The sequence below is a fragment of the Cydia pomonella genome, chromosome 3 (genome assembly GCF_033807575.1).
Source record: "Cydia pomonella isolate Wapato2018A chromosome 3, ilCydPomo1, whole genome shotgun sequence".
Lineage (NCBI taxonomy): Eukaryota > Metazoa > Arthropoda > Insecta > Lepidoptera > Tortricidae > Cydia > Cydia pomonella.
In genome coordinates this window covers 33,275,673-33,298,917 of record NC_084705.1, presented here as the reverse complement: position 1 = coordinate 33,298,917, position 23,245 = coordinate 33,275,673, and the positions used below count along the sequence as shown (strand labels likewise).

At 40.6% G+C, this 23,245-nt stretch overlaps 2 protein-coding genes and 5 non-coding genes across 7 annotated transcripts in view; 2 read left to right on the top strand and 5 right to left on the bottom strand.

Moving 5' to 3' along the window:
- The window catches only part of LOC133516600 (mucin-2), an 83,732-nt gene extending 71,845 nt beyond the window's left edge, over positions 1-11,887 (top strand). The window contains exons 2-3 of the mRNA XM_061849610.1: positions 5,853-10,193; positions 10,396-11,887. Coding sequence (XP_061705594.1) covers positions 5,853-10,193; positions 10,396-11,235 — 5,181 coding nt within the window. The 3' untranslated portion in view covers positions 11,236-11,887. The remainder of the gene's footprint in view (positions 1-5,852; positions 10,194-10,395) is intronic.
- On the bottom strand, positions 11,881-15,059 carry LOC133516604 (uncharacterized). Its single transcript, XM_061849615.1, has one exon. The coding sequence runs from the start codon at positions 15,015-15,017 to the stop codon at positions 14,505-14,507; it is 513 nt and encodes a 170-aa protein (XP_061705599.1). The 5' UTR covers positions 15,018-15,059; the 3' UTR covers positions 11,881-14,504.
- Positions 15,060-17,627: 2,568 nt separating this feature from the next.
- Trnal-caa (transfer RNA leucine (anticodon CAA)) lies at positions 17,628-17,744 on the top strand. The gene is made up of 2 exons: positions 17,628-17,665; positions 17,700-17,744. It is a non-coding gene; the product is annotated as a tRNA-Leu (tRNA).
- A 404-nt stretch (positions 17,745-18,148) lies between these two features.
- On the bottom strand, positions 18,149-18,267 carry LOC133516719 (5S ribosomal RNA). Its single transcript, XR_009799275.1, has one exon. It is a non-coding gene; the product is annotated as a 5S ribosomal RNA (ribosomal RNA).
- A 499-nt stretch (positions 18,268-18,766) lies between these two features.
- On the bottom strand, positions 18,767-18,885 carry LOC133516709 (5S ribosomal RNA). The gene has a single exon (XR_009799265.1). It is a non-coding gene; the product is annotated as a 5S ribosomal RNA (ribosomal RNA).
- A 2,917-nt stretch (positions 18,886-21,802) lies between these two features.
- On the bottom strand, positions 21,803-21,921 carry LOC133516720 (5S ribosomal RNA). Its single transcript, XR_009799276.1, has one exon. It is a non-coding gene; the product is annotated as a 5S ribosomal RNA (ribosomal RNA).
- A 707-nt stretch (positions 21,922-22,628) lies between these two features.
- Trnae-uuc (transfer RNA glutamic acid (anticodon UUC)) lies at positions 22,629-22,700 on the bottom strand. Its single transcript has one exon. It is a non-coding gene; the product is annotated as a tRNA-Glu (tRNA).
- Between the last annotated feature and the right edge of the window lie 545 nt (positions 22,701-23,245).

Below are 23,245 nucleotides of genomic sequence, written 5' to 3'. Positions count from 1 at the left end.
GACTCAGGAACAAATATCCTTGCTCATCACACAAATAAATGACCTTACCGGGATTTGAACCCAGAACCATCGGCTTCATAGGCAGGGTCACTACCTACTAGGCCAGAACGGTGGTCGTTCTACAGCTCTTCTGATTCTTCCTCATCCACCCGAAGCATTTTTAATGATATTGTGTAATTTTTTGTTCGTGTACGTTATTTCATATTCCTCGTTATATTATTATAATCCACAAAGTTCACGGTTGAAGGAATACCCTCAGCACATAGCGTATCGTATACGTAAGATCTACAAAACTAACAAGTAATATACCTAACTAAATTAATAAAAGAAAATTGGCCAACTTTCCTCGTTGTTCGTTATAGCTGGGCGGCTACAGTGTACATATATTTGAGATGTTTGTAATGATGTTTTCTAGCACGGATCATTACCCTGGTACCAGGAACTTACTCGAATTGTATAGGTTACCTAATTTTACAAGTTTTAGAACAAGGAATATCTCGGGAAATGATTACTATACCACCGGTTACTGTGAATACATAGTAAGGTGTGTGTCTACTTTGCTCCAAAATTCAAAATTAAGTATATTTAGATTTATTTGTCAAAAAGTAGCCGAAAATCCCTAGCGTGATTTGTGCACAAGCTCATAGACATATTTTACAGTACATATGGTGCTACTTTACCACTCTAGTGCGAAAATTAGCATATTACGTTACTGTGTCGAACATTTAAAGGGCCATATGTACTGTAAAACGCTGTACGATACATGTGCGAATAGGTTATTCGCAGCTTGGGTCGATTTAAAACACTCCCTTCGGTCGTGTTTTAATTTATCGCCACTCGTTTCGAATTTTCTATTTTTCGCACTTGTATCGTAATGTACTATTACTGTAGCTGTATCTGATTTTGTGCACTAAATACATTCTAGTATGTAATGCTATAGATTCATTTTAAATAGAGCAACTAAATGAAGTAATTGGTCCATTTTATTTAAAATTGTAAAATTTAGTATTTTTATGTTATTCCTGAAAAAAAAAATGTATGCAAGTGTGTATCAAGGGCTCTTTTAAAAGTGTAGTGTAAAAGTAGTACCTACTTAGTATGTATAAGTACTGTAAGTAGTACCTATAGGCCTACCTATAGGCATTGAAAGCCAAGCCCACGCGCACGTACCTACTCTTTGTCTTTATTTCCACCGCAATTTCCATTGCCGGCTAAAGCGGCCATTGACTAGGTCCGCAGCTTTCTCCCAGACAATGCCTGTAGGAAACGGCCTAAATACTATAACACACGGCCTTCATTCGTACATCCGTGTGGCTGTAATGAGCCCTTTGCAGTTCATGTTCAATTAAATATGAAGACAATACGATTGAATGCGATGGAGCTAGAGATAGTTCATTCATACTTCACTGATTGTCTCATGTGCTGTGAAACCGGGATCAAAAGGGAAAAACATGAAAGAGAGAAGAATAATTTTAACATTAATGCTCCTGTTAGTCTCAGTATTTTAGTAAGCAGTGCTTTAGAACGGCCTACTCACCTAATTTTAGTCAATCATCGCTTGACATGTTTCGATCCGTTTCAACTTGTCGAGGTCCATCAACACATACTAAAATTACGTGGTACTTATATTTTGCCAATTATAAACAGGTTAACGAAAATTAAGTTTTGAGTGGTTTTTTGAACTAAATTTACCTAATATAATCAAAAGCTTAGAAGAACATAAGTTTGACATCGCACGATTAAACTATTAGGCACGGCAGTTCAACTGGAACATAATGTTTAGTTTCAGCTGCTGTACGTAATAATTAATAATATTTAGCAGCAAATTATTCGCACACTAAATTCCCACAAACCTAGCACAAAAACACCAATTACATCATATAATAATGATGTAAGAAGATGACAAGAAGCTTTAAAACTGCATGTTAATATCGCCTAGCTATTGTAGCTGGAATAGTAAACCGACGAAGAGCGTTAGGTAACGCTAGTACGTGATCAGACTTAGAGCCGTGTGAGAAAAGCTATGGTAATCTAGTAAGGGCTTTGTTGGATAAAGATGCGTCTTAGCTTTAGCAGAGCGAGTAGCGTGTAGAAATCTTTTGAATGACGACTTTATTTATTTTGTTCATGCTAGTTTTCCTAAGGCTTCCAGGCAGAGATGTTCGGGGATGCGTAACGAGGAATGTGTTTATTAAGAACCAATAAAATTACTTCATTTGTTTTCGTCGCTCAACGTATAGGGATTCTATTGGAATACAAGAACATCGCTCGCTACGCATCCTCGCATATCTCTGGTGAAACGCAGCATACATCTGTAATGTAACGAATTAATTCATTGGAATGCATTACAATTAAGTAGGTAATAATTTAATTCAGGTACCTGTATTCAAAAACACAAATCTACATTCTGGACCTCCGGATGTTCCCAATATTCCAAACACTGTTGTATTAGTGGCAAAAAATTTGCCATAAGAATAATCCTTAGTCACAACATAATTCGCTGTAATCAAGGCTATGCATATCCAAAGACCTAATTAGGACAGCGGGATCATTTATTGTAGGTATCAATCCATTAATTTCAACACACTGATTTAAACTTTAACGATTTTTACTCATTATTATTTACGGGACATAATCGCGTAAAATTACGTTTTAAATAATTTACCTCCGACGTTTCGAGGACGTCGTTGTCCCCGTGGTCTCGAAGAAGACTGTATTCTCCGTAGTGAATAATAAAATCCATTAAGTAGTTATCGAAGAGAAGATATTTCTTTATCTAGAACATATAAAAACCCGCTGCTCGCGCCGCGCGCTCAAGAAGTCGCCTTACCCCGACGAGTGATGACACGTTTACATAAGAGGTTTACCGTTCTTGTCCGCAGGTGAATCGCAACGACCAGGCCGTCGCGTGCCATTTCTTCCCTCATAATTAGTAATTAATTAATTACCTGCTAATTGCTCGACCCGGTTGGTGTATGCTCTAGTTGGTGTGACCGAACGGCCTCGAAGTCCACTGCTCTAGTGTTTGTTATTATACAACAGTGTTATAACTTAATCAGATTACCTGATTTTGCCAGGATAGTTAGAGCCGGTTGTTTCACACCGATATCGTAAAGTTACGACACTTTGTGCTGATGTGCTGTTCGGATTCATATACCAACATTGCGACTGCAGTAAATATTGCAGCGTCACATTACTGCCGACTGGAACCGTTTGAAGGCACTAGGGTTAAATAATTTTTGCCCCCGATTGAAACACAATAATATTCACCACACCACCCCAAGAAAATATTAGGTAACTGTAAGATATCAAACAAAATCAAAAAAATTCTAATCCAAATGTACGTTATTAAATATTTATCATTCAAAAGTCAATTCTACTCGTACTAGCTAACGCAGGGAAGCAAATCAAAATTTGCATCAGTTTACTTTGCCCTACACGTGGATAAAAAACAACTTTCTCAACAGTTTGTGAACAATCAATAGAGCCTTTGCCGGCTGGTGTAATGAAAAGGTAATTTTTGCATGAATTTTTTATTATAAAATTATTTATGCAGTCATCGGCACACTGCGCCTTTATCTGAATTTGCCAGGAAACTTAAAGCCGGTTTTCACATCGATATCGTAAAGTTACGAGACGTCTATTTCATGGAATTGTTTAGAAAGATCGGTTTCTGATATGATCTCAGTTTCAGCGACTACGAAACAAGCAGTCGCACGGTTCTGTCTTCACCGTTTCCCGTCATTACAGTTCACAATGTTCACATACTCGTACCTATCTGACTTGTTGCTAATTACCAAAACAAAACATGTGAATTAGACATTTTTTATACTACGTCGGTGGCAAACAAGCATACGGCCCGCCTGATGGTAAGCAATCTCCATAGCCTATGTACGCCTGCAACTCCAGAGGACATTGTCAAATAAATATCGAGAGAGGCTTTCCTTACAAAGACTGGTTGTACTATGTACAACCGTAGGTAATACTCGTAGGTATGTATGCAATATATAGATTTTACTACCTGTTTTTTTGTTTTATAAAAAACCAAACACACATACACTCTCAATGTGTGTAAAAAACCAAACACACATACACTCTCAATGTGTGTTTAAAACCAAACACACAAACACTCTCAATGTGTGTAGAAAACATATTAGTACCTAAAGTTTAACGCGTAAGCTAATTAAGCCATCATCTAGCTCAGGGGTTCCCAAACTTTTTCACCATGCGGCGCAGTTACAAGTTTAGTATTTTGCAACGGCGCCCTTGTAAATTTAAAATCACGGTCGAAAAAGAGTGACACGACGCTATATTATTTACCGATGCGAGCGCTCAAATAGGTACCCGCGAATATTTGTGGTTTCGGATAATGATAGAACTCACGGCCCCCCTCTTTACTTTCTACGGCGCACCAGGGCGCCGCGGCGCACACTTTGGGAACCCCTGATCTAGCTGTTACTAGCAGCACTACAATACAATCTTAGTTTAATTTGGGACTAAACGGTCGAAACTCGTGTCATTTTGGCTATTACCGCGAAACTCAAAGTTTGTCAATTGCGGGCATATTTCTCTGTCACTCTAATTACGTCTCAGTGAGAGTAAAAGAGAAAGATCCCCGCAATTTGCAAATTTCGGTATTCACGGTAGGCCTCCTGGTTTCCCCTATTTTGTGAAAGCATACTTATAAGTACTTAACTAATTGTGTATTTTCCGGCAGGATGTCAACTGTCTAAATCCACGGTTTGCACGACGGATCAGAAACTTATGGGAATGTCCGTGGATCCGGATAATTTCATAAATTTTCGGATCCGGATTGCAAACCCTGTCTATATCTGATAGAGACGGAAATGCCCTAGACTAGGTTTACAGGCAGGGCTAGGTTCCATACAACTAGCTTCACCAAGCTACCAAGCAGCTTTAACTTTACAGTAATCTCCATCATTATCCTCTCCAAAGCCACAATCAGTCTTAAAATTCTCACTACTTAATACCCCATAAAGGTACGCCGTTGTATAACATATGCTAATGTTGTTTCTCCGGGGGAACAAAAAAACTAGAACGAACCATTTCGGCCCGCTTGCGACATGCTTTGAGTGTCGCGGCGCGGTTCCTTTCGGGGCTGCGGCGACGATTTACGGGGCCCTTTGATATCCATAATTTTACCATTAAATCTTACAAAACGTCTGACACAACATTGTACATATTGTAATACGTTAGGTATTAGCGTTTAGTCTTAAAGGAGCCTGTGTGGTATTTAGGTCATTCCGTCTTATGATCTGAACAGAGGTCGTTCCGTCTCATGATTTGAACAGCCTTTTAATTAAAATAACTGTACCTATCTGAAGATATATAGGGATACGGCATAATATCAAATTAGATATAAATCACACTGATTTATATCTCAGGACAAGGAACATTAGACAATCAACTACTTAAAAATCTTCAAACAAGAAAAATAAAAAATAAAAATAATAGAAATAGTAAAATCTTCAGTACAAGACTCAAACAGTATCTCTTGCAGAAATGTTATTACTCCATAGCAGATTTTATATTGGGTGGCCGACTATTTATATATTATTTCTTTTTTGTCATGCTTAGTTTTTACTTATTTTATTTTATTTTTATTTTAGTTTTTGGAAAACCAACAGCGCTATACATATATGTCTCGAACTTTATTACAGAGCCAATTACAGGTCGGGATCGAAATATTATTATTATTATTATTTAATCGAATAAAGAATAACTAATAATAATAATATTTTTGTCCTGCAAGCTAAACTTTCAAATTATATTATATATCATAATGTGAGATTCCTTGCAATCAGCTTTACCACGATGTACTTTATTTCCAGATGGCGCCGTCAGTGCTAGCGCTCCTGCTGCTGCTAGCCGCGAGCTCCGCCCGCGAGCAGAGCCGCTGGTCGCGCCAGATTAGCACGTACACCGCCGACATCAGCGACTGGGTGCCGCTGTCCGCGCCCGTGGAGCAGCCCTCCGCCGAGATTAAGCGGCAGGCCGTGGCCGAGCCGCGCATCCTCGCCGAGCCCTTCCCGGGCTTTGCGCGCCCCGCCGCCTTCAACCAGGACTTCAGGAACCAACCCCTCTACCAGAACAGACCGCTATACCTACAGTCCGTCCCATCAGTCCCGTCTGCCCCGCAGAACTTCTTGACCGACCAGGGCTTCGGACAGAGCATACGATTCGGCCTCTCCCAGCCCAATTTCCCGCTGAATCAAGGATTCGTCTCGCCGCAGTTCAACTACGACACCGTGCCGCAGATCAAGCCCAGGCCGACCGTCCCGGCTAATCCCATCAAGTTCGAAAGTTACCCAAAGCCGCTACCTTCGCCGCAAGCGAAACCATTCCACAACCAGGCGCCGAAGAAGCTTTCACTCCCGCAAGGACCGAAATTCGTTGACGGTTATCGACTCGAAAACGCGAGCAATGAGTTCGTTTTTAATCAGAAGAAGCCACAGTCACTCCAGAAGCTCAAATTTGAAGGGTCCAAGACAGAAACCGTAATCCCTAACAAATCTAAGTTGGAAAGAGAAGAAGTACAGTTACTTTATGTCCCAGTGGAGTCTCTAAACCAAGGCCAATTCAACTTCCGCAATCCCCAAATTCAATACTCTACGCAAGGTCTTCCGAAACAAACACCTATCAAGCAACCGTTCATTAATGACTACCAAAGACCCGCGAAACCGGCAGAACACGTTAACTTTGGACAAGAGTACTTCAATTACAATCCTAAACTAAAAGAATTCGACCAGGTCCCGAAGTTTTCGACCATTTCCACGCCGTTCCCGACCGCACCCCCCACCACTCCGCGGCCAAAGAAGTTAAAGCCACACCAGCCTCCGCTAGCCGTGTTCTTGTCGCAAGAAGCTAAGAAAGGAGCTCAAGTAAAGGTTGGCGACGTTCTTTCTTCGCTAAAGAATGCTAACACAATTGCCGTCTTGGACGCAGTGAACCCCTTAAACGCACCAAAAGTATTTATTGGCCCGTCGACCCTGACGCCTCCGGAAAACTATGTCAAATTCGAATTACCGTACTTGTCGAATATCGAGAACAGCGCTAACAAACTGAGACAGCTACCGTTCTTTGTAGCCCCGCTGAGCTATCACACGCCAGATGGTTTTGCCAAGATTCCGTTCCCCTCCCCTCATGTTGGATCAGTGGTGATCAACTCTCAGATCAAAGACTCCGCGCCTGCGACTTCTACGACTCCAGAGGCCGACGTTATTCCTAACTCTTACGTGGCTTCCCCTCCTTCTCAAAAACAACAGCAAAGTCCAGTAACTCAAAAACCCAACTTCAGTTATTATAGCACGGTAGCACCGAAGACCAATGCTCCTACTCATCAATCTGAATACTATTCGTTTGAACCGCAAACTGTCACTTCTATTAGGCCTTCAAAGGAACCAACCGATAGCATCATTACTGCTCCACCGAAAGCTGGCTCATACTTCTTAAGCAATGTAGGACAACAGTACAATCCTAATCAATACGTGGAATACTCACAAGAAAACTACAGCCAAGAGCACGTCAGGCCGAACATTGTTAGACAACCTGAGCCGACTACCCCGACCACGACTCGTCCCCCTAAGACCACGAGCAGACCGACCTCCACGTACTCCAGCCAACTGCTGGAAACACACAACCCATACTCCATCAACCAGGCTTTCCACTTCAGCACTCCCTTGGATTACAACCACTACTTGGATGAGAAAGACAATTATTCGACACAGCCGCAGCAGCAGTTCAGGCCTCTGCCGTCATCGTCGGCGTCGCCCGCACCCGCCACCACTCCGAGCACCACACTCAAACCTGAAATCGTCACTGAAAAACAGTCATACCAACAAACTCAGCCGAATTACGCTCAGCAAAACTACTCGCCAGAGATTCACTACGAATCCGAAATTCAAAACTCTAGATTCCCCGTTTATAATTCCAACGAATTTACAACCAAGGCTGAGTACAACCGACCGGAGAGCGTGAACACGAATAGCTTGGCGACTGTCAACAGCCCGCCCACAGACACAGACAACAGACACGTCGATACCCAAGCTCCCGTACAGGATAACTTCGCTGCAGTTAATGAAATACCGGCCACGGCCACCGATGCTGGCGTGCAGCCCACCAATCCGTCATACAACCAATATTACACCAGCTTCGTCAGTAACGAGAGCCAAGAGAGCTCAACGACCACAACATCCACCACCACCACTACGACTACAACCAGGAGGCCTCCCATCAGAACCCGCGGACGGCCCCGCTACACCACTACGCCAAGAACTAACTCGAACGAATCTAGCACCAAATATACTGCTACACGCAGACCGCTGCGCGAGAGGAGGCCTCTGCCAACCAGATCTAGATATGAACCTAACAAGATCACCACTGAGAAACCTACGAGAAAGCCGGTCGATTCCAATGAAAGCTCAACGAAATCTTCCCCCTACTCCAGCAGAACCAGAACACGAGGACGCGTTCAGTTTAAGCCCTCGGATAGTGACGAAGGTCAATACAACAGAAACAGAGCCAGCAGCAAGGAGGAAGACTTGGCCTACCAGAGAGATGTTCTTCACCAAAACTATCCAGTTACTCTGATGGAAAGAGCGAGTACTGCAGACGTTGAAGCCATTACTGAGCCGGCACCTAAATACCAATCAACCAAGAACGTTGAATCGTCGGTTACTAATGATACTGAAAATGCCTACACTTATGAAAGAGCATCCATCAGCCAGCCTACCGCTAACTCCGCGTCGAACGAGAACACCTTCCCGTCGCGGTCCGAGGTTCGCACGGAGACGCCGTACGTGCCGCACGTGCCTTCTACTCGCGACGAGTACGTCTATAACTCGAGGAGCAGCTCCGCTCCTGTCGACGCTATCTCATATGATGAGTCTTCACCAGACAATGAAGACATTTACGCAAAACAAACTACTCCAATTCAGAAAGACGCGAGTGTCGAAGTCTCTTACGCTACCGAAGCTGTCAGCCCTGTAACCGAACAGGCTAGTTATTCAGTTACCATCAGACAAGCGACAGCTACTCCAGAAAATGAGGATGCTAAGTTCTTGAGCGAAGAAGTCAACCGTGAAGAAGAAGTACAGACGACACCTTCTTACAACAGAGTGCGCGTGCGACCCGGTCTCATCAAACAGTATCACCAATCTTCCACTGAAGCAACGAAGACTAAGGAGAGGAAACATCCGGTACAAGCGATCACCTACAGACCCGCATTCGACAGACGCCGCACCACCATGCGTATCGAGGAGATTGGTGAGGATCTTAAAACCAAACAAGTCTTCGCCCGCCCTGAGGTTCAAGAGCACAGGCATCCCGTGTATAAACCAGAGCCCACGACCGAGCCGCCGGTCACAACCGCCTCGCAGGAGACTTCCACCAAGCGCGGCCAGTTCCGTCGCCGGCGACCCTCCTACACTACCACCTCCACCGAGGCGACAAGCTCTAAGAAGAGCACTTACGAAGTAAAGAACAGGTTCAGAGGACGACGACCCACCACTGAAAAACCGACGGAGAAAACTGAAGCCCAAACCGAGGCATCGACAACGACTGTCAGAAATACTCTTCACAGCAGATACAGCAATCGACCGCGGCTATCGGAGAGATATAATAAGAAACAGGAAACCGAAGATCAAGATCAGGAGCCCAACTACTCTATCAACAGGCCGAAATTCGCGGAACCCGACACAGTCGAGTGGTCAGCTGATTCTTTCAAACCTTACAACCCTAATGACATCATCGATGACAGGAAAGACTCCACAGCCGGATTGCGAACCGATGACGATGGCGAACTGGACATCATAACAGCTAGAAACGAATACGACGATATTCTAATCTCTGTAACACCAGCGAGTAACAGGCTGAACAAAAAGATACCCGATATTCCTCCTACTCTGGAGGCCCTGGTTGAACAAAGCAAAGTGACCAAGAGCGACTCACCTGATGCGATGTCTACATTCGAGAGCATGTTAGAGGAAGTGATGAAGAGTTTAGAAGAGCAGGATGAGGACGAATACTCGAGTAACGTGATGAAGCACAAGGGCGGGGAGATCGGAGAGATCCCGCCGGAGAGGATCATTACGTCGGGAGACAACGCGAAGCTGAGCACGCCGGAGGAGACAACGACCATCGAGCCCACAGGAGAGTCTAGCATTCTTAGTGAGGTAAGGACTTCATAAATAAATTTAATTTTGATATTGATATATAATTAATTGGCAGCCTATACTTTTCTGTCTGCCAATCCATTTCTGGTCATACAAATGATAGGTTATTTCCTGTTCTATGCGTCCAAAAATCTCCTCTTCTTAGACAACGATATCTTCTTTTTTAAGACACCTTACTGATCCATCCCTTGTGTAATTCTAGGAGGACAATGACCGCAAGAGCCGCCGGCGCGGGTTCTGGAAGAAGGTGGCTGTGCGGCCCGCCACCACCGAGGCTATCGAGGCCGCCGAATCCCAGTACTACGCGCACGCAGTCAACCGCCTCGCGCCCCCCACCGGCAAGACCGCTCATGACAAGCCAGGCGCCCCCGCCAAAGTCACCACCTACAAACCTACCTTCAACATCAAAGACATCTTCACAGACGACTCCATAGATGAACTCCCCACTGTAGACATCCCCAAAATTAACGCACCAGAAGCAACACCTCTAGCGACCACAGAAAACATCCTACAAAAAGAAACTCCGACGGAAATGTCCCCAGGCGACTTAGACCTCGGCACCGGATCCCCGGACCCCACGGTCGCTGAGCCCGTGACTACAGAAGCGTCGACTGAAACCAACATAGACAGGAACGACGGCTTCAGCTTCATGGACTATTTATTCGGAACCACCGCTGACAGCGAGAATGACGACAAGAAAGCCACTAAAGCGACGGAGATTGAAGAAACAACAGAGACAGCCAAAATTAGGATAACTACGACGGAAAGCAATGTGATCCCTGAAGAGATCACCGCTGTCGCAGACAGCGATGACACTGTTGAAACAGTCACGGAATTCACGGAGATTAAAAAGTCAAACGCTACTGAGCCGGTGACTGAAGCACAGAGGGAGGTCACGGAGCTAGCGCCAGAGTCCACATCCGTGTCGGGCTTCATGGACCCGGCCTCCGTCGTCAGCACCTCCATGTCTACGGAGGTCTCCCACGAGACCGAAATCTGCTTCCGGGGGAAATGCATAAAGACCAGCAAAGACCTCTTATAAACCAGATATACAGATTAGGTGTGGTGCTAAAGACTGTGTTCAAAATATAGTGGAATATCAATTAGTGAATTGCAACAGAACATTTTTAATTAAGTCGAGTTACTAAATGATCTTACCTTAATTTATTAGTGTATAATTGTATATTTAATGTCTCTGGTGAGATTTTGTAAATAGTTTAGAATCACTCTTTACTTGATTTCACCATTTTATGCCTACAGTAGGTAATGTAAGAGTATCATCTTAATTTTTGTGGCCACAAGAATTGAGTTCTGCGATGTGTAATATATGTTATTGACAGTTAATGTTAGTCTAATGTTAGGATCACATTTAGTATTTTTTTACTTTTTGTATTATAAATATTTCGACTGAGAATATTTTTGTAACCATAATTTAAGGAATAGAATACTTGTTACTATTTATTTCTTCTCATTATTTGTACACACTTAAAAGGGCATTTTCTGAGTATGTTTAACTTTGTTGAAACCATATACCTAGTAACAACATGCTACTATGTACCTATTTCCCCAAAGCCAACTTAAGTAAATAAATAAATAATTATACCTATTGTACTTGATGCTTCATACTTAACAATGTTACTGTCTAAAGTGTAATTTTGTATTAAAAACGAAAATAAAATAAATAAAATAAAATATAAACATTGTATCATTTAACTACATCTATTTATTAGATCAGAGTACTAACCTAAACCTAAACTTAACAGATTAATAGGAAAAACAAAACTTAAAAAATTTCTATGCTACCTATGTATATCTTATTGGAGGTATTGGTCCTAAAGCCCGTCACAGATGGAGCGATAACATATATATAACCGTAAATACCGACAGATATCTTACAGTATAGCGAAGCACCAAACACGCCAACAATACCAAAATCTATATTGCTGTCTGTCTAGCACCTACATTGTGAGAGATGAAATATACCAAAATCTATCGTAATAGACCGAGTTTCAATATTGCAAGCTATCTTAAGATGCCATGCTATAGTTGCTATAAGATATCGTAAGATACCAAAATATACATTATGGCTTCGTGTGTTAACTCCGTCAAATGTTACTTAAAATATATCGAAGACGCCTTGCTATAAAATTTCATTTGGTATATTATCGCTCCAGCGTGCCATGGAAAGGAGCATGATAGGTGTATACGGAAGACTGACCGGCTACGAAACACCCTAATTAGGAATAGGACGAAAGTCCAAGACATTGCCATAAAAATTAGAAGACATAAATGGAAATGGGCTGGCCATATCATCCGAGGCACAGATAAATGGAGCAAGCGAGTCACCCAAGAGAGGGAGAGAGAGGAGCAAAGAGACCTCTAATGAGATGGGATGATGACATTGCGCAGGTAGCTGGCCGTACCTGGAGCAGAGTGGCAATAGATCGGAGATAATAGAGAGATAGTTCCTACTGTTCTTTGTCCTGTAAATAAAGGCTATTTTATTTTATTATTATTTTTTATATTATCGCTCCGACTATGACGGGCCTCATACATCACTGCCTTGACTCAAAAGCCTAGTAAATTGTTCTCATCTCCACCTAGATGACAAAAAAGAAACAAGCACAATATTGACAACAAGCAAATATAATTATGAATTTAGTGGCACCAATGACCGACAGGAACCAGTAACCAATCGCTCGCCATTCCAGCACGTCCAGTAATCTGCAGTTTTCGTCTTGGATGGCTCGCTCTGTAATCCGGCAGTAACACAGCCGAACGCCGGAGTACAGAGCAGTTACATTGTGTGTGATGTGGCTCCTGCTTGGCAGTTCAATCTTGGGCAGTAGAACACAATGCTTTAGATGACATTTTACTGACTTTGAGCAAGCTAAGAGGCAATATATTAACAAAATATATTATAGTAAGAAGCAATCTAAAATAAAATAATTATTCATTGAAGCATCATCTTCCTCTTCTGAAATCAAACACATTGTACATGTTGAACATTATAATAATGAGACCCAATATGTTGCCGTTATTGTTTAAACTATGTTTTCTATATAAAACTTTTATTTTAATACAAATTCCGGCACTTCCAATAATCCGGGACGGGGGAAAATCTTTCAGTGCCGGTTTACTGAGCGCCTACTGTACTAGATATACTACTATTTTCAAGTTTCTTTGATATTAACATTTTAAATGCCAGGGCCTATTTCTCGAATGGTATTGGTAATTAGACTTATAACTCTTCAAGTGGCATATGTCATTTTTGAGTTATTGGAATTCAGATTTTATTTCAATTAATCAAATTTAAAATTTAAATGACATAATTAGTCAGGAGTCGACTGCCTGCCACTTCAAGGGATAATATTAGTCCATGCTGTCAATTCTTTTTTGTTACCAGTGTGTTGCCAACACTAAAAATATTCAACGAATACCGTTCGAGAAATGGGCCCCAGAACATTTAGGTATGTTGCTGAGCAATATTTGAACTTAGGCAGGCATCACGATTTAAAAAGGCAGGCTATTTGTGTTGAAAATTGATTAGTCAGATTTGAAGGTAAAGTTAACTCAGAGAGAATGTACAATGATAATAAATTGATAAAATAAAACTGTGTAACTTATTCCCACTAATGGCTGTGACATAATTGGACAGACAGACGGACATGACGAATCTATAAGGGTTCCGTTTTTTGCCATTTGGCTACGGAACCCTAAAAAAAAACGTGATTTAACCCTGTATGACCTTGGGCATTATTTGCACTTTTGAATTTGAAACTTTCTTTTATTAGAGTTCCGTAGTCAACTAGGAACCCTTATAGTTTCGCCATGTCCGTCTGTCTGTCTGTCTGTCTGTCCGAGGCTTTGCTCCGTGGTCGTTAGTGCTAGTTTCTATATGAGTTCAAAACTGGAATTGAATTTGTACTTGTACAAGTATGCGGGAACTTATGAGGCTAGATTACCTATGTGACTGTTTAAAACCTCGCCTCGTTTGTTAACTACAAACATCAGGAACAATGAACTGATAGCAAATCTGTAAAGCTTAAAGTATACTTAAAAATATGTGGTTTAGGCTACATTATGTTAATTCACAATTATAGAATATCCTTGGCATGACATAGTGTTGGCAACTCACAGGTTTTTGCTGGCAGTTCTATTAAACAGAGTGCAAGCTCCATCTCTTACAGAGAAACCAAGATTATTAAATTAGTTATTTATAAGATATAATACCATCATCAAAAGTAATATTGTGTCTCTGTCATTGTTCAATTAAACTGGATTGTGAATTATTGTCCAATTTTACACACTTCACTCAATCACTTGACACTCGTCGTCATCCACAAACCCTCCATTCATTGCGTTGTTCAGAATGTCATTCTTTTTCTTCTTCAGTTCGTTATCAATGAACATTCTCCGCTCCTCCCGCATCCTCCTCTCGGCCACCTTTTCGGGCGTCGGCCTCTCAACGATACCTTTAGTAAATGTGTAGATAACTGTTGACGAATCCCCATCGATGAAAGCTAAATTAATACTAGGGCCGGTCTCTATTGTACACAAATTCTGCTGCAAAACACCAATAAACTCCATGTTCACATCTTCATGCGTAGGAACGGGCACGTAAATGTTCATTTTTTCCCGTTTACTGGGCCTCGCGACTATATATAAGGTGTCTACGTCTTTGTTGTAACAGTATTCGGTGTCGTACATAAGTTTCACGTCCACTAAGTAAATGTAAAGTTGGTAAGCCATTGATATTTTTAAGTCAGAGTTACACCCAAGGACGCGCATGTCCTCTCTTATTTTCGCTTCAATATCCATCATTTACTTTAATAAATGAGGCTTTTGTACTGATATGAAACAAGTAAACATAACCTGTAAAGCAAAAGAACGGGTGACACAGACCTGACACTGTCAGGCTGACAGATATGACCAGTGTTGCCAAGTAAGCGGAAGCTAATTATCGTATTTGAGTGTCAATGTCAAAATTATCGCATCCGAATAACACTAGACCCTACTCATAGTGTTGTGTTCCTGCCAGTGAGTAAAGTTGCCAGAGCTCAACGAGGGTGCGGAGTTTTAGGGTCAGCAACGCGCATGTAACTCCTCTGGAATTGCAGGCGTACATAGGCTACGGAGACTGCTTACCATCAGGCGGGCCGTATGCTTGTTTGCCACCGACGTAGTATAAAAAAAATATATAATATATCGTAAGCCTATCAAAACTGCACCACCCCTAAAATTTCTTACAAAATAAGCCAATGTATAATCCAAACAGTTTACAGGAAATTTCGATATTTTTCACGTACACTAAGAAGCCGAAGAAATAGGCCTTAATTAGAACTTTTTGGGGAAAATTGTGGCCTATTTCTGAGGATAAATGTAATTTTTTGCTTCAAATACTAAATTTTTAGGGTGGCATCGTCCGAAGGCTGAAATTATCGTACTATTGTGGACGATAATCATCTTTGAAACGTAAATCGTACAGGAGCCCAAATTATCGTACATGCAGGATAATTATCTTACACCTGGCAGCACTGGATATGAAAATGTCTTGTAAACGTTGTATCTGAACATGCGTTTTGTTATGCGAAAACCTGACCGGAAATCGCAAATATAATAAAGATTTATATAAAATATTAATAAGTAATGATAATAAAGAATACAGTTTAGAGGTAAATAAACGAATATCTGACTTCATAACATATATCTTACCCTAAAATGAACATTAATGGCAATAATAATTTTGTTGTAAGAGTAAACAAAACTCAAATTATACCAACTTTGCGTTTGAATTGAAGTTGTCTGCGAACAGCTCGTTTATTTTCTTCCTGGCGAAAGTTTTATATTATCAATTAATTAAACGTAAAAACAAGCCTGTATTAACAATTTTGTACTTATAATGAAGTGTTTTTGTATACTGTTATAGCGTTTGCAGTGTATTTGTCCAATACGTGTTACTTTGCAGGTGTTTCGCGAGTTTAAAATAAATGAATGTGGAAGTTTGTAACGAAGTAATAAAATCAAGTTATTCGGAGGTGTAATGAGAATAACCGATCCATCTTGAACAAGGTAAGGTTTATTATTAAGTATTTTTTTTAGATGACAGTTTTTTTCAATAATTCACCCCTGTGCCGCATGGATATTAGTGATATACGTACGCCCTGCCATCTATAGACAACTATTGAAACCTTAGTAGCTAATTTAAGAGCCACCTAGTGTCGAGTAGTTGAAATAATTCGCCTTTAATAAAACGACTGTAGTTGGCTTTATGTAGCTCTCTTTGCGCAACCTCATAATTTAGGGCCTGACCGCTAGATGGGGCAACAGAACAGCGAACAGATTACAACAGAACTACCTATAATTATCGTTAGATAGCGTAACGTACACGTATTGCTTACATTTTTACATGCATCCGCTTTATACCTAAAAACAAAAACTGTAATTTTGTAATATAATGTAACTACAAGTAATTACGGTTGTGGAAGAGCGGGACGTCTCAACAAAGGCTTTGTAAGCCTAAAGAGAGGCCCCAACAAATGCTTACTATATGTTTGTAAATAGATAATAAAGATATTTTTCATTTTAATTTTTCCATTTTCATTTTCATGTTATAATCTGGTGTAATAGATTGTGTACATTCTATTGCCTTTTATGTATTTTATATCTAGTTATATTGCTTTTTAAAATGTAACGGCTTTTGTAAAATACAACGTTTTAGTTTGCTACTAAGTATAATTTATTCATGGTATGTACAATCATAAAAATTTAACTTATAATTATATGTTAATTATTAAATAAAGTACTATGCTAATGCTAAATCTTATCCCTTTAAACGAGCAATTCTTGTATATAATATATATTTACATATTTTGGGGATCTAGGAAACGGCTCTAACGATTTCTATTTAATTTGCTATATGGGGGTTTTGGGGGGCGAAAAATCGTTCTAGCTAGGTCTTATCTCCGGGAAAACAAACATTCTTGCGTTTTTATATGTTTTCCGAGCAAAGCTCTGTCTCCCAGATATTATAATATTATTCGAGTTAGTATACAATAAAGAATATTTTTTTTAGTCTTGCTTGAAGTTTTAATAAAAGGAGCAGTGGCAGCATGGTTCCATTTTTATCGCTTGTCACTATGCCCGTCACTTTCGCACTTACATACTTGTTAGAACGTGACAGGCATGGTGACAAATGATAAAGAGCCGACCATCTTAGCCCTACAGCAGGGCTAAGATGGACGGCTGTCTATCATTCGTCACCATACCTGTCACGCTCTAACAAATTTGTAAGTATGAAAGTGACGCATGATATGACAAGTAACAAAAACACGACCATGATACCGTTGCAGATATCTAAGTATTGTAAAAAAGTCACGTGACTAAAAAAAATGGTGTTTTAAGCCAACCATAATTTCGTCGATGTTGCCAACTGTCAGGATGGCCGAGCGGTCTAAGGCGCCAGACTCAAGGGTTACCTTGCCTACTATGTAGGTTATTGAGCTGTTCTGGTCCTCTCTGAGGGCGTGGGTTCGAATCCCACTTCTGACAATACTTTTTGCTGCTATATGGTAAGTTTTACTTTTTAATCTTTGCAATTGCTTTGCTTGTTATTGCTCGATGCTTCGCTGGTTGTATACTGTCATTTTTTGCTAATAATAGCTGCTTCAGAAATATGGCCATGATTACCATTGTAAACAGACTTACAAAGAAATACGTCGCACTTCGTCGGCTACTTTCACATTTACACCACCACCACCACACAAGCGCATTTGTACAATTTTATATCGTGCAATAAAGATTAAATTAATAAATACGATTTTGTGAGTAACTTCAATAATTAAATAAAATTCTTTTGTCGATTCAGTTTTTAGATTTTTTCAAAACGGCCCAGTTATACATTTATTTAGTCTATTTAGCTATGCTCAAGAAGAATTAGCAAAAAAACGGCAAAAAGCCAACGACACGAGGTGTTCCCAGGCGGTCACCCATCCAAGTACTGACCTCGCCCGACGTTGCTTAACTTCGGTGATCGGACGAGAACCGGTGTATTCAACGTGGTATGGACGTTGGCGATAAGGAGAGCAAATATTCTGTATACAAACAAACATATAGACAGCTAGTTAGAGTAGTTAGCATTCTATGAATATTTAGACTGCTTTTGACATGACTTCTTTGTCGTGCGCAACTTCATTATACTTTTACAGTACATATGGGGCTACTTTATAGCACTAGTGCGAGAAGTAGCATATTATGTTACTGTGTCGAACATTTAAAGGGCCATATGTACTGTAAAACGTTGTACGATACATGTGCGAATAGGTAATTCGCAACTCGTGTCGATTTAAAACACTCCCTTCGGTCGTGTTTTAATTTATCGCCACTCGTTTCGAATTTCCTATTTTTCGCACTTGTATCGTAATGTACTATATTATACCATGTTAAAAAATCGCATAGCTATAGTGTCAATATCCAGAGAGGAAGATGGGGGACTTCGTTTGTACAGAGAATCGGTCATCCCCTTTCCTCTTACTTTGTCACTTTTACAGCAAATAAAATGTAAAGTAGCAAAAAGCCAACGACACGAGGTGTTCCCAGGCGGTCACCCATCCAAGTACTGACCTCGCCCGACGTTGCTTAATTTCGGTGATCGGACGAGAACCGGTGTATTCAACGTGGTATGGACGTTGGCGAATGAACTTTTAAATATTCGGTACAGTTTACTAAACATAATACTGTATCTAGAGGAATATTAGATGTCTTTTCTTAGGTGCCTAGGCGTTTAATTTGCTAAGCGTTGCACTAGCCAGATACAAGATGGCGTTGTCACACTGACGCTCAATTTTACTCAAAGATAACCATCTATTCTCGTATACTGCCTTCCTATTTAAATACCCACGTTGCAAAATGGCAATATAGCTTAAACATTTTTTTTTTTTTTTATAACGATAGGCAAGCGTTTGACCACGATCTCACCTGATGGTAAGTGATGATGCAGTCTACGGTGGAGCACGCTTACCTATGAGATACCTATTTACCCTAGCCTTGAAGAGACCCAGATTGTACTCATGCGGAAACACAGACTCGGGCAGGGCATTCCGCTCCTTGGCAGTTCGCATAAGAAATGTTGAAGCAAAACGCTTCGTGCGTATTTGTGGAATACCTACCATGAAGCGGTGCCGGAGTGCCGATTGTCTGGTAGTCCGATGGTGAAATGGGAACGGAGGAATAAGGTTGTGCAGTTCCTCGGCACACTCTCCGAAATGTATCCTGTAAAAGATCGTTAAGCTGGCAACCTTGCGACGATGCTCCAGACTTTGGAGTCGAGCATTCGCCGGATCGTCATCATTAATGATTCTCTTGGCTCTCCTCTCAACTGACTCGAGTGCCTCAAGCTGGTATTTTGCTGAACCATCCCACAGATGCGAACAGTATTCCACACACGATCGCACTTGTGCTAGGCACAAGTCACATCTGGTCTGGCTTGTGTAATATGTTATCTTTAATAAATATTAAACGAGAAAGCTCTCGGGCAGGAGGGTCAGTTGAGCATTCCGGGGTGACAAAAGATGGAAGGAGTACACGAGTATGCCCGGATACACGTACCTAGCTCAGAATGGGTATGTTTGGACGGAGGTTGTTAGCGTCCCGTAGCATACGCCTCCAACCAACTGCCTGGATCGTACCAGCATGTGCATCTGAGCATCTGAGCAAGCTCGACGAGCCTCTACGTCCCTCCCTCTCACGGAACGAGAGCAAGCCAAACATCAGGATATGAGTCATATAAATAATCAAAAACCAATAATTTTCCAAATACCGAGTTCTCGGTCAGCAATGTAACTACGATCAGAGCTCTGTAGCAAATTAATAAAATGTAGGAAAACAATAAGCAACGGATAAAAGTTACCATAACTCAATGAAAACCAATTAGTAAAACCCTATCGCGATAGGGTTTTGGAGTTAACTTAGTTAACAGTTAAGGTTACCATTCTAATATGGTAACCTTTCAATAAGGTTACCATTCTAATATGGTAACCTTTTAATAAGGTTACCTTATCATTTGGTAACCAAATTGATTGGGTTACCGAAATGATAGGCATGACCTCTTTATCGTCAAGCCAACGAGACCCGTATTCTTGAAAAATGTAAACATCCCTCGGCTACTCTAAATACTTTGATAAATTAGAATACATGGAGTGCTGTTTGAAATAGAAGTACAGTAACAAAGCGCTAAAAGCGGTAAGTCTGCTGCTAAGATATTGGTACCGGTTCTTTATAAAAAACCTGCATCTATCACTCGATACAACAACACAATAGAAGAACTCATAAAAGATTAGGTTTAAAGAAAGAACTTTATTCTCATAAAGAATTACATAATTCACTTACATGAGAAAATTCACATGTTAAAACTAAGTCTAAGCATACAACAAAGATAGGTACTCAAAGCTGCGTAGACTTATGATTATGGAGAATACCTACAAAATGAAATATAATAAAACTGTGAAGGTTACAATAGCAAAAGCTAAGAATCACTGGGAATGACTCTAGGCATGTGCACAAGTTATTATAACCAGTGATCGGAACTATGGGAGTAAAACTTTAACAAAACTAAGCGGACATAAAATAGTGCATACAGCCCTAAAAATATTCATGTCCATAGGGATAGGAATAGTATAGTACTTACAGCCATAAAAATATTTACATTCATAGATATTCGAATATGTTTAAGGCTATAAGCACTCTTTTTACGTCCGCTTGATAAGTTTTGTTAAAGTTTTACTCCCATAGTTCCGATCACTGATTATAACCAATAATTACATCATGACCAGTCCGATCAGTCAAAAATGTAAAAATTACGCTCAATAAGCAGTGGTGCCATTGATGGCGCCATTGGTTGAGCGACCCAAATAATAAATACATATGTAATACAAGCGGCGGCAAGTAATAATTAACAAGACGCCAGCAAGGAACGAATTAATCATAGACAAGTTAGACAACTGAAAAATGAAAAGATTTTCAAGAGACCTCTAGAAAAGAGTACAGTCAAGTCTAAGACTCAAGTACACATCTTACTCAAAAATATGTCCCATAGCATCTTATTCCAGTGTAATAAGAGCGTAGTACCGTATTTATGAGACGATTTTTCAGACTTCTTAGCATGACTTGCGTTGTCACGCGCAACCCCATACTCGAAGTCGCGCATTACACACTGCACTGCTTGACCATTGGGACTTAACTTTTCGAGCTTAAAGACACTTTTGGAACTAATGTTTTCAAGAGCAGATCCTGTACAATTGTCCATTGAGCACAGTTAGCGATCATATTGGCTATTAAATCACGCTAAACGCCCGGCGTGGGAAAAAAGTACACGTACATACTATTTTCCTGACTACGGCGGCGAGCAAAAGGAAGGTTATGATTGACTAATAATCAAAATAATTCATATTTCAAACCACCAAAACGGCGCCAATCATGCACAGAGCTATTACATGACCCATCCCCTATTATTTAGATGGGTAACAGGGGTTCTGTTCTATAGTGGATGTAACGTGACGTCTAAAAAAACTATAAATAATAGCATTAATAGAGCCGGTATTAGAGTAGCAAAAAGCCAACGACACGAGGTGTTCCCAGGCGGTCACCCATCCAAGTACTGACCTCGCCCGACGTTGCTTAACTGCGGTGATCGGACGAGAACCGGTGTATTCAACGTGGTATGGACGTTGGCAATGCAATGGTGTAATGTTTCCATCCATATATGATTTATGACGTCACATACCGGAAACGTTAACCGACTTCATCAAAAGGAGGATTCTCAATTCGTCGTAATCTTTAACTACATTGGTCAAACTGAATCATCATTTAATTTATTAATTTAGCCATATACGTCCCAGCATCGTCTTTAGCCCAGCAAAGGTTTATCATGGTATAGACATGGTGTATTGATTTCCCTAAACGAAAAGAGCGGTATTTAGAAGCATTATTCCGTTTAAGAATCAGAGAACATGGCCACCGCCACCCAGTCGACATGCTGAAATAATAAGTTTACTTGGAAGAAAATTAGAACAGCATTTATTAAAAATAAAAAACATACTTTTCATAATACAATAACCGAATTTATAGAAGACAAGAAATGATAAACCATAGGTCTTCATACTTATTAAACCATTTAACTGTCACCATATTATCCTTGATTTGTTTTCATTATAACACAGACACCATCAGGATTATTGGTGTTCCCAATAATATCTGAACAAAGCCGCTATTTATTATTAAAAAGGTTAAGTGCATGTACAGATGATATTTTTGGCACCTTAGCGGCTACAATGTATCGGATGGCGCCTGTATAATTTCGAACAACCAAAACGAATACTAGTTCCTCTAGTTAGCTCAACCAGGCCAAACAGATCACACGAAAAAAAAGCAAAAAGGTATTTCCCGTACCGGGAATCGAACCCGAGCCTCCTGGGTGAAAGCCAGGTATCCTAGCCACTAGACCATACGGGAGATGGTGGTGAGTGTAAAATTACGCTTCTTAATACACAAGTTAGATATACATACATATGATATGTACTATGATATACATATCGCTACTTATCGAGAATAGGGACCGTGCGCGTTGGAGGGTCTGCCATCTTGTGGCCTTAATCGGAAATATAGACATGTACTTGTACATACATTGACACTCCACGCCAAAGCAAGTGCTGCTATCTGCCGGTCTCGTACGTTTCCTTGTGCATAGTACGTTCTGCCATCTCGTAGGCTACATTGGAAGCATAAAGGCGTAAATGTGCCCTATAGCTTATGCACGCTCCCTACAGTGGCACAACTCTAATTCAAATGCTATTGCATTTAATATTATGTATTTTTTACTAGTATCAAAGCTCGTATGTAGGGATCTAATGGTGTTCAAAGTTAGTTTAGTGTCACTTTTTTTGTATGTATGTAATATGTAAAACTTTACGTTTACTACCCAAATGACTATCGGCACTGCTTGTCTATCCTTTTTAACAACCTAAAAGCCTTTAAGTTTGACGTTGCACTTACGCGGA